An 11,766-nucleotide genomic window follows, 5' to 3' on the forward strand; every position below is an offset into this window, starting at 1 on the left:
AATTTTTACCCCTAGTAATTGTTTTTATTATATTTTATTCATTATTCATCCTCACTGCCCTTTGTGCTAGAAACGGATCAAGGAAGTACCCTCCTCACCTGGTGGAGGTGGAGGCCATCCAGCACAAGACGACGCAAATCTTCCACAAAGTTTACTTCCCTGACGATTCAGACGAGGTCAGTTACGACTAACATTCAAAAAGTACATTGTTATGTGGTATTTTACAACTGTGCATTTTGTACACTAAGGGGAAAAAACTGTAATTTGAGACGTGCCACCTCTTTAAACAAACAGTGAACTTGCATCGTTCACATTTTTCTGCACATGTACTAAATATTCTGCTTATAGCTTGACTTTAGTTTATGTTTGTGTTCACAGGTGTTTGAGGTGGAGTCGAGCACGAAAGCCAAAGACTTCTGCCACAACATCTCCGGACGTCTGATGCTCAAATCCTCCGAGGGCTTCAGTCTCTTCGTCAAGATCACTGACAAGGTGACGCCTTCATCCGCAGCCCGATCGTACAAACGTATTCACTACAAGCTCAGCTCAGGGGCAGCAAATAGACAGATTAGACAAAAAAAGCCATAGTTTTCTGTTTCTATGCTGATGACTTTTCTTTTCCTGTTGTGCTGTTTGTAGTTGTTGCTCTCTCTGCTGTCATATTTCTGGTAGACGTTTGGTTCTCTACCAAGAATTTGTTGTTTCAGATTCATAAAAAGTAACATTTTTAGTCATTTTTCATTAATTTGGAGTCAGTTTGTTTTTATGTTGCATCCTATTTTCACTGGTTTGACCCTCTTCCTGTTTTGTGGTAATTGTGAGTCTTCTCTTGGTTGTTTTGGGTCTCGTTGCAGATGTTTGATTTGTGTGTTATTTTGTATTTGTTAGTCATTCTTTTTGTGTGTTTGTAGTCATGTTATTTACTTATTCAGTGGTTCTGGATTTTTAAGTTCTTCTACCACCTCTCTGTAATCAGTTAATTGATTTCTTGTTAGTCCGTGACTTCCTGGTTCCTTTTGTGTTTATATTTTGTTTTTTGTTTGCATGATAAGTTTTCATCTTCGGTGGTGTGGATTTGTTTCTGGAAATCATTCTGAGGTGGTTTTCAGTCTGAGGTCATTTTGCTTTTCTCTCGCTGGTTTTGCAGCTCTCAGTACTCGTTTGTTCTTTGGGTGGGGGGTATTCATAGGTTGTCCTTTACTGCTCAGTTTGCTTGTAATTATTTTTATTTAACTTTTTTTTTTTGCTTTACTTTCATCTGTACAGACTTTGCCTGTACGTGTGATTAGTTTACATGTAGTCGTAACTTTTTACTTTGAATAATAGCTTTATTTTTGAGGAAAAAGGGATCATGCCTACCATTGAAGCCCTTCAACATGGATCTTCTTTACACAATTAAATCCTTCACTTACTTCCAGGTCATCAGCGTGCCTGACGGCGACTTCTTCTTTGACTTTGTGAGGCACCTGACTGACTGGATCAAGAAAGCCAGACATGTAAAAGATGGTAAAGCCCATCAGATCAGATTCAGATTGAAGCTCAGATTATCTTTGATCTTCTCGCTGATTCTTCTTTCTTTACCAGTTTGTCTTTTCACCTTTGTGCTGTGTGCAGGTGTAGTGCCTTCTCTGACCTACCAGGTGTTCTTCATGAAGAAGCTGTGGACTAATACACTTCCTGGAAAGGACTCCATGGCTGATTCCATCTTCCACTACTACCAGGTTAGTCCCTCTGCAGTATCAGTATATCTGGTTACTCTTACTTGATTAAATGTTGAGATAAAACATTTTAAACTTGCCTGATGTAGAATGGATGGTGTAGACTAAACTCTGAATCATGCTCTCTGTCTCTATCTTCCCTCCAGCTGTGCAAAGCTTCAAAAAAGAAAATCTGTGTGTGGTATCGGTTTCTTACCAGCTGTTGTCTTTTTCTGCAGGAGCTGCCGAAGTATCTGCGTGGCTACCACAAGTGCTCAAAGGAGGAGGTACACCAGCTGGCAGCGCTGATCTACAGGGTGAAGTTTGAGGAGGATAAATCCCACTTCCACAATATTTCCAAGATCCTGAAGGAGCTCGTCCCCCAGGACCAGATCAGACATTTGTCCCCCGACGACTGGAAGCGGGTGAGCACGCGCAGATTTAAAAATGGTAAAAAACTGAATGTCTGGATGCAGGAATGGCCTCAGGCTAATGATGACTATGTTCAAAAATAATTTCCTCTTCAGTTTGTTGCCACAGATGCAGAATTCAAAACATCAGATTTGGATTTAATCCTCGGGTGTTCATTCATTCATAACCTTTCCTCGGTGATCACAGTTCTTTCTCTAGTTACATATTTAAGATGTTTTCATGCTTTCGTTCAAAAATCCAGAAATAAGGTCTGGCGATTGGTGCTTTTTGGCTCCTATGCTAGGCAGTTAAAGTTTTAACCAACAAGTAAAAAACACTAAAGTTAGATTGAACTTGTCGTGGAAATCTAGTGAGACAAAAACTTTTAGTCGCACATTAAAACTTCTAGGTGACTCAGATGTTTTATGCAGGAGCTTTTATTGCAAAAGAGCCGACCTCATGTGTTTTTATAGGATCCTTTGAAGCACCGGATTCAGAAAAATGTTATTTTTAGAGGCCTGAAAAAGGAGTCTCGGCCTGAGCCATGCTGCTAAATACACGTTCCTTAATCAGTCGTAGGTACTTAAGTTTCAAATGAGTTAAAATGATCTATCAAACTGAAACAAACTAAAAGTTGTGTGCTGATTGTACTGATTAAAAAGAACTCGAGACAATCACCAGGAGATATGCAGAGATTTAAATCTGTAGCAGCACGTCAGCTTGTCTCTCTGACGTCATCCCAAACCCCAAAAAGAGTCTCTACTGTTTTCAGAGCTCTCTAGGAGTTCGAAAACATTAAAATCCAAAACATATCCCACAGCTGCTTGCTACTTTTACAGGTAATCACTTACAAGTCTGTGTGCAAAAAGAGTGAATGAGTGTTTCATCTTCCTGTTGTTGTGTGTCTCAGTCCATCGTGTCGCTGTTCAACAAGCACTCAGGGAAGACTCGGGAAGAAGCCAAACTCTCCTTCCTCAAAATCATTTACAAGTGGCCCACGTTTGGTTCGGCCTTCTTCGAAGTCAAGGTAAAGACGCTAGAGACTCGTTAGTTTATGAAAGCTTGGAACTTCTGCATTCACTGTTTCCTGCTCTTTTATCTTCTTTCACTTTTAAAAAAGCAGCACATCACTGTGACAAACTTCGCATTTTTGGTTTTTCCGTTTTGCTTTTTCTGCAGCAAATAACTGATCCTAATTACCCAGAAACCCTCCTGATAGCAATCAACAAACATGGAGTCAGTCTGATTGATCCCAAGTCTAAGGTGGAACACATTTATCTTTGATATTTAAATCGATCTGTATTGATAGAGCGCTTTGCTACTCTGTTCCCTCCCCTCACTCCCAACTGGTCACAGCAGATAGATGCACCTCCCTGAGCCTGTTTTCCTCCAGAGGTTTCTTCCTGTTAAAACAGAGGTTTTCCTTCCCACTGTTACCAAGTCCTTGCTCATAGGGGCTTTTCTGATTGTTGGTGCCTTTTTCTATTACTGTAGTTTCTCTCTGTATTATTGTATTGTATTTACCTTACAATATAAAGCACGTTGAGGCAACTGTTCCTTTGAATTAAATATCTGAGCACTCAAAGCACTTTTTTTTCGCAATTAGTTTTTGATTTAAACCTGCAAATATTTGTTTTTTATGTGAAGTTTAGCACTGGATTATTCTCTTATCCGGCTTATCAAAATTTCCTGTAGGACATCCTCATCACTCACCCTTTCACCAAGATCTCCAACTGGAGCAGCGGCAACACGTACTTTCACATCACCATTGGAAACCTGGTGCGAGGCAGCAAGCTGCTGTGTGAAACGTCCCTGGTGAGCTCTTAAGTTTTTGTAACATGAAACAAAGAGTGTGAGCATTTAGCTTTCCAAACAAAGCTGCTTTTAATGTGATTATGCACAGCCTGAGCAGTGAAAGCAGCGTGCCAGCAGATTTAATTGTCAGTCTTTTCTGTAGACTCTCTCGTTTATCACGTGTTCCACCAACAAGATTACGCTCTGCAGGAAGCAAAATCTTTGCGTTCACATTTGAATCTGTCATTTATTTCATGTGTAATCAAGTTTTTTTTGAGTGTGGTGTCTGAAACGATTTTGCATGGTTACCTGTGCTCTCTTTTTAACTTCAAACTTGATTACAGCTCAGAGAAAAGGGGTGAAGTAACAGTTCTAACGTCACAGGAAAACTTATGAGAAAATCAAATCAGTGATCTTGTGTGAATAATAATAGATCCTTATACAGTGAAAAGAGCCGCACATCCCACAAAGCAATCATTAATGTATTCTCATCCATCAGGGCTACAAAATGGACGACCTCCTGACCTCTTACATCAGCCAGATGCTGACGACGATGACCAAACAGCGAACGTCCCGGGGCAACAGCAAGTGAGCAGAAGGCTGGAAAGTCATTGATCCCATTTGATCGAAGCTGGACACAAACACCCACACGGCAGAATGTAAAAAACGCGCTAATGGCTGACTGTGACGCTCTAATGTTTTCACACTATAACATCGGTCCTGTCTTAAAACTCACCCGCTGCCTTTAAATGACTTTTTCCTGAAGCTGGACTTTGTGTAATTGCAGTGATTAGCAGTGACGTTTATTCTCTGTGCTGTAAAGTGTGACACATTCAACTTTCAATGAAACCACTTTTCACATGTCTTGACTGAAGTGTGCAAAAAGATTTTTATACTATTAACATCTGCACTGAAACAGCTGGGCCTGTATTTATAAAGTGTCACTAAGTAGGAACTTGGTCCTACATAGGCTGAAAGTGATGAATGCAACTGTTCTCGTTTGACTGTGTTAGGGGAGCACAGTTAAATGTCTTGTTTGGCATCATCGATGAACCGATCCTTAAAACACTACATTTAAAATCTGGAGCCAGTCATTTTTAGTGTTTCTGTTAGAAAAGAAATAGCAGTTAGATCATTTTCTGTCCTATTAATCTCCATCTTAACATGCCGGTTTCAAATCTGAAGAAGCATCCTTGTCACTTTTCCATAAAGTCTCAAAGAAATCTTGCTATGTTGGACCTGGTGATATTTACGCAGAGAGGTATGCACGAGATTTATGCGTGCACACTTCTTGTGTCAAATCAACAGTTGTTATTTTTCAGATCTTTGAATTGCTTCTACTTTATAGATCATATTCTTGATTATAATTCATTAAGAATATAAAATGGCATAAAAGTTCAACTAGAATCCTAAAGGCATGAACAAACTCCCATTTATACAATTTAGACTCATTCTTTAGAAACTGATCTAAGGAGCTTGGAAAGAAAAGCATCTGGACTTTAAGTTTCTCCAGATGCTTTTCAAGCTCCTCAAACTACGATGACCTGGATGACTGAGAATCTTCACAGACATTTAAAAAATGATCCAATATAAGAAAATTTCCCAGTCTCACCGTCTGTTTTCCATTGAAAAATTCAAGGATCGTAATATACTTCCTAAATTCACTTCCGTTCATTTAGATAAACAACTCTCACCTCAAATCGCTTTATATTGTAAGGTACAGACCCTTCAATAATACTACAATAATGATATTTCTCACAGAAAAACTGCCAAATTTTACCCCTGCATCTCTAGTTTGGTCATGACAATATTTTTCTGATGACGTTAGGGGCGTTTCCAAACCTTTTCTGAGCAGAATTTTCTCTGGAGCTACTTTTTTTATCTGCATATTCAAAATTTGAAAAGGTGTTCCGCCTCAGAGCGTCTGTGTTGGCTCAAAAGAAAATGCCACTAACCTCATCACAAAAAATGTTTTTAGGCAGACTAATAACATTAGAAATCTGATATTTACACAACTCACAAGTTTGTAGACTTAAGACTTGCCAGGTCTCTCTCGGAAATGAGATTTTTAATCTCAATGAGATTTTTTTTAGATAAATAAAGGACTAATAAATATCAATGATGACTCTACTTGAACCTTTGGAACCCCACCGGACTGACTGCAGGTCAAGTCAAAATGATGCTGCATTATTTTTGAATTAATGGATTAATTTGTGCCGTTATTGTACCCAAATCTTTATAATCCCAAGAGATTCTGTGATGCTTCATTCATCCCTGACTTTTAACTATGGCTATCTGAAGCAACATCTCCCCATAACATTAGTCGTCTGGTTCTTTTTGTTTATTTAACTTGTAGGTAGTGTTCTTATTTATGCTTACAGTTGTCCCAAGGTTATTAAATCAACGTTATGACATTTAGAAAAAAAAATTGTACATTTCAGATGTGTTCCTTTTTTCTTCTTCTTTGATTTGATCGATTTGTTACACTTTGCCAATTTTCACAGTCAACCTCAACCACATCAGGAACAATCTCCAAACCTGTAAACACTATCTGGACTTGAACATAGCACTGATGTGGAGGAAATACGAGTAATGTTGCTTTTACTTCATCGTTAGCATCCCATGTGTGTGCCACAAAGTTCAAGCACTCTTTGTATCCAGTAGGGATTTTTTTTCAGTGTCTCCATGTGTACTGTAGCTGGTAAATGATTCGTATTTGTCTCTTCCTTTTTTAATATATGAATTTAGTATTAATTTGTAAATCATAACAGAGTTATGTTTGTTCTGGATGATGTTTATGAAGCAGAAATTATTTCATCCATATGACCACATATCTTATGTTGTAGAAATAATAAATAACATTTTCCAAAGAGTCCTGTGTGGTTGCAACATGAGATTTTAGATGCCAGAGAATTTTTCCTGCATGATCAAAGACATCCAAGTACCAGCTGTAAATTAACTTTCATTCTGATATTTACTTGTAAGCTATATCCTTACAATCATGTATAAATTGCAACATTTTAATTAAAAGTAATCTCTTACAAATACAAATAGGTATACTCAAAGATTGAGCTTTTTACAGAAAGCTATTTGAATGCAAAAATGATCTTATTTGTGATGTTTAATTTAAAAATGTGTGCATACATTATCAGTATTTATTCAGGTTCTAACATACACATTTTAAATAATCAAATGTGTTAAAATGGTTGTTTGTGAAATGTAACAGGCAATTATAAGCACTCAAAATCATACCATACACCTGTGACACTTCTGAAACAAAATTTTCTCCATAATATTTTAGCGCTTCTTAACAATGTATATTCTACTCAGTTAATGCTCATTACCTGTAAATTGCTTAAGTCCAAGTTTTTATAATGTGGTCCTATTTGGCTCATTTTCAGCTCCACAGTTTAGTTGTTGTTGTAGTTACTCTGTTAAAACATCTCATATGCCGTTTTAGCTTCATCCCATTTAAGCCAACTGTCTTCTGACTGGCTTCCTAAGACAAACAGAAGGTTTGAACAGCAGGTGGGCTTACCTTTTGTGTCCTAGAATCTAGATAACCAAATTAGTATCGATGATTGTTTCTGCCACTGAAAAAAAGTTAGCATGTTGAGCTAACCGCTCTGGAGTCTGAGCTTTTGGCTTACATTACTAGCGCGCCTGATTATTTGACACTGTTTAATACAGCTCAATATAAAGAGTTTCTCATTAATTTAAATAGAGGAATATAAAATCAGGTTGACTAAAACGGCCCCTGTGGGAAAGGTTTAACAAGTGCCATCTAATAAGACACTGGATTTTTGTTAGCTTTAGCCAGAGCCAGGCTAGCTGTTCCCTTGTGTTTCCAGTTATTGTGCTAAGCTAAACTAAGCTGCTAGCTGTTGCTAATCATTTTAAGTCTAACGTAAAATTATTTAAAACGCTAAACCAGATAAATAAAGAGTGAAGCATTGTTTCAGACACTTTAATTCATTAAGACAGTTTTTCGAGGTTGGCAGTGTGTGATTGGGCTTCGAAGGCTCAGCAGACATTAGTGCTCTGTTACAGCCGCCAGGCTGGGCATCCTTTCCGCTGCTGAGTTCCCACTGGAGACCGACCAGATATCACTCAGCTCTGAGAGAGAAGATATAGTCAGAAGAAAGAAAAATTAGCTGTCCATAAGTCAAAATGTTGGGTTTTTAGCCCCATAAAGCCTGGACCAGAAAAATCCTTCTGGAAACTCCCATTTGCATATATGAATTTTCAGTTTTTAAGTTAAGTTGCTACATATGGCAATTTTATGCACTTATATCCTCATAAGACAAGTCCTATTCATTTATATCCGCTGTAATGAACATTTGTTTTTGGTCTATATCTTTTGACTTAATTAAGCTACCCTAATAAGTCCTGATGATGTGCTCTATAGAGGACATGCTGGTTTTTCCAATGATACTCATGTTTTTGGGTGCCCTCTTTTAGCTTCAAAGAGGCAGGTTCTCAGGATATGATACACATATTGTGGCAGTGGGAATTGATTTATCTGCAGTTTGTTTGTTTAAACTGTGTTTTTTAGCCCTAAAAAAAACTTTTTCATATTGATATCTCCCATATTTACGTTATGAGAGCTCCAAAAAATCCTGGAAAAACATGAATAATATAAAAATGAGTCCAACCCAGCCTTGTGTTCTTGGAATACTTTCTTAGTATGAAGGTAAAAGTTTGTGTGGCTTCATTAAATATACTAAAGTTGTCATAAAAAAAAAACACCAATCAGCTGATTCTGAGGGGTTCAGATGGGAGGTACTGATTGACTTCATATAGAATGAAAGATGCTATAGATAAGGTCATGGAGTTATTAAAGGGTGTATTAAACTATAAAATTAACTATAAATTAAAAATGTAAAAGTAGTTTTCTATAATTTAAGGTGGCATCTTAGATGTTTTGGTTTTTCTGACCAAAAGTTCAAACACCCCCATGAAAAAAATTTAAATCCTCATTTTTTTCACAAGCTGGAAACATTATACACACACACACACACGGTTGTGTTTTTTTCTTTTTTGTTTTTGCTTGTTAACATTTTCAGTCCTCTAATTCAGTCCTCAGTGTGAAATATCAAACCAGCTCCTTAAACTACAGGAGGTAGATGAGAAATAATCACAAATCACACTAATTCCATCACATTGTATTAACACAGGACTCCCCAAAAATGTTTTACAACTGTGAAAAACAATTGTTGATTTATAATCATTGCATTTGCATTGCAAATAAGATGTTAGACCTGTTTGTTTTGCACTGATTACAGTGTACGTCTACTTCCTCATCTCATAATTAAATCTTTGTGAAAACCTATACTGTAAGAAAATAAATCAGTTTAAGTCTGTAAACAACCTTATAATGGCAATTTCCCAATATATACTATATTACATTTTCTACATGTATAAATACAAAGTGCATAGTTCATGACAAATTCATTTTTTATTGAGAAATTTAACCAATCTGATGGTTATATTTCCATTTAGTTGATTCTTTATTTGATGTATTTATGGGGTTTTAAACACCAGATTCTTTATATAAGTACAGAAAAAAAAAATCATTGTTTACTCTCAATGGGGTGCTTTTAATTTAGCCTAGAGATGAAAATGTCTGTGTGCATCACATATCTAGACTCCAGTTTTCTTCTAGTTTTTTTTTTTTTGTTTGTTTGTTTTTTTTAAGTCTGACGTTTATTTTATGGTAAGTTACCCTTTTTAAATTTGCTGTAAGTGCCACCTTCCAACTTGATCCTGCTGCCCGTGCAGAAGGCCAGTTCTCTCTCTCTCCATCTGAAAACACATTTTCATCTTGATAGAGAGCGAAACATCGCGATTACATCAGAATACAGGTTGGATGTATTGGATGCGAGGTAGGTGTGTGTGCGCGTGTGTGTGTGTGTTTTCCACCTGTGGAAGAAGAAGATAAGGAGGATCAGCACAAAGGACATCAGATCAGTAAGAATCCACATCAGTTTGTACTCATCGGGACTCTGAGAAGCAGATCAGAAGAGACCGTATGGAAGTGAACAGGTGAATATTAATATCTTTCACACATGAAACAATAATAAAAAGGTAACAGATAAAACCACAGTTCATTTTATCATTCCTTTTATCATCTTGATAATTACTGCAAATTCCTGTGATTAAATATGGTTTAAAAGCTTCCCTGATAAAGCTTGTAGCACTCATTTCTACCACAAGATGGTGCTGCAAGTTAAAGTAACCAAGCACTTAATCGACCAGGAGGCCTGCCGGCTGTAGTACTATAAAAAGAAATATCAAGAGTTAATCAAAGCCGAGAACACACTTGAAAAGATTTCAACACCTCTCTGGTAAAGAATTGCCCAATGATATGTAACAATGTGTATTATAACATAATTTAGCATGCTACAGATGTGTTTTAGTGCTTTAGATGACTAAATGATGTATTAAAACAGATATAAGAAACAAATGTAACAACAAAAGCAAGCAAAACTTTATTTATGTAGCACAAGCTCACGATATACACAGTGTACGTTGTGTTTTTACAGATAAAAAAAAACATAAAACACTCAACCGCAGGATACTTTAAAACACGCATGCATGAACAATTATTAGAACCTAAAAATTGCAATCGATTAAACAAGCAGGAATAGGGTAAAATAATCATTAAAACCAGAAACCGGACTACTGAAGGTTAAATAGGAGTTGCTATGAGTTTGGTTTAATCCCTGATTATGCTGGATGACTGATGTGATTTGGTAGGTTGCTTCAGCAGCTTGGACCATAAAAGGTAAAGCCCCACTACATGATACTACAACCGCACCTCATCCAAACTACCTCAAAATTGATACCCTTACTCCCCACTCCTAACTATATGGTATCATCACTAGGTCAAGTGTTTCAAAATAAAAGCATCTGCAGTAAGAAAGAGAGAGAACAGGTCGATGTCAGACATGAAGCGCATTGCTTGAACTCACCATGATAAACAAAGGGGAACTGATGGTGCTGAGCAGCTGGGGGGCGTTAGTGGTGACTGAATGCACTCCAGCACACCAGGCTAGAGAGTAGAGCCACGGCTGGCTGATCACATACAAGTTTGTGGTGATGTTTACTGCAGTGTACTCCCTACACACAGGAGAGGAGAAAGTCATGAATATTACTAAACTAAGGAGGAGGACAGTATAGACACACACACACACTTGTGTTACCTGATGAGCTCAGCAGACATGGAAGTGTAGTCCAGGTTGAGTTTGACGATGTGGTTACTCTGGAGCTCCTCTAGAGGGAGCCGACTGCCTGAAGTCTGCTGGAGCTCAGGATCGAGTTCCTGGACCAGAGCTCTGAGATTTGATGGCAGCCAAAGCACCTAGATATGGCACGCAAGCAGTGTTACCTACTACTCACTCACAGTAACTGCACTCTTTACTCTTTTCAAACGGTAAAATGCTAAATTACAATATTTCACAGTGGAGTCTGGTGATAGAGAAATAAATAAGCCTCGCCTGTGAGGAATGGATGGATGATTCGTTCTGGATGACCTCGAGCGTGCGCTGGATCCAGGTGTCTCTGAAAGGGTGATCTCTGGGTGGCCGATAGAGGTCGAAGATCACGAGTTTGCCCGTCTGAGCTGCCAGCTGGAGGAAGGCCTGCAGGCTACAGACCGACTGGTTTCCAGCTTGCTGTCGGTCGTTTGCGTTCAGAGAGCCAGCCGTGCCAAATGGGTTGTGCTGCAGGGGGTGACCATCAATAACCAATCAATACAGTGATTTCAGATGACATGTGATATGCTTTTCATTGGCCAACTGATTTTTTTTCCCATTTTTGGCTGTTGTCATGAGGAATTCATTTAAGATAAGATAAGATAAGA

At 37.9% G+C, this 11,766-nt stretch overlaps 2 protein-coding genes across 3 annotated transcripts in view; one reads left to right on the forward strand and one right to left on the reverse strand.

Annotated features, from left to right (window-relative positions):
• myo7ab (myosin VIIAb) overlaps positions 1-6,813 on the forward strand; it is a 50,168-nt gene extending 43,355 nt beyond the window's left edge. Inside the window, exons 39-47 of the mRNA XM_013908842.1 lie at positions 71-176; positions 379-492; positions 1,419-1,506; positions 1,615-1,721; positions 1,937-2,122; positions 3,019-3,135; positions 3,288-3,371; positions 3,804-3,923; positions 4,402-6,813. Of these exons, the coding sequence (XP_013764296.1) occupies positions 71-176; positions 379-492; positions 1,419-1,506; positions 1,615-1,721; positions 1,937-2,122; positions 3,019-3,135; positions 3,288-3,371; positions 3,804-3,923; positions 4,402-4,494 (1,015 nt within the window). The 3' untranslated portion in view covers positions 4,495-6,813. The remainder of the gene's footprint in view (positions 1-70; positions 177-378; positions 493-1,418; positions 1,507-1,614; positions 1,722-1,936; positions 2,123-3,018; positions 3,136-3,287; positions 3,372-3,803; positions 3,924-4,401) is intronic.
• Positions 6,814-7,855: 1,042 nt separating this feature from the next.
• gdpd4b (glycerophosphodiester phosphodiesterase domain containing 4b) overlaps positions 7,856-11,766 on the reverse strand; it is a 16,894-nt gene continuing 12,983 nt past the window's right edge. For both annotated transcript variants that reach the window (XM_005725386.2, XM_005725387.1), the window contains exons 12-17: positions 11,402-11,626; positions 11,108-11,265; positions 10,877-11,024; positions 9,825-9,907; positions 9,628-9,707; positions 7,856-8,018 (exon numbers count right to left, since the gene is read on the reverse strand). In XM_005725386.2, coding sequence (XP_005725443.1) covers positions 7,936-8,018; positions 9,628-9,707; positions 9,825-9,907; positions 10,877-11,024; positions 11,108-11,265; positions 11,402-11,626 — 777 coding nt within the window. In that variant the 3' untranslated portion in view covers positions 7,856-7,935. The remainder of the gene's footprint in view (positions 8,019-9,627; positions 9,708-9,824; positions 9,908-10,876; positions 11,025-11,107; positions 11,266-11,401; positions 11,627-11,766) is intronic.

The sequence above is a fragment of the Pundamilia nyererei genome, unplaced genomic scaffold, assembly GCF_000239375.1.
Source record: "Pundamilia nyererei isolate P.nyererei 1_Seehausen unplaced genomic scaffold, PunNye1.0 scaffold00015, whole genome shotgun sequence".
NCBI classification, from domain to species: Eukaryota; Metazoa; Chordata; class Actinopteri; order Cichliformes; family Cichlidae; genus Pundamilia; species Pundamilia nyererei.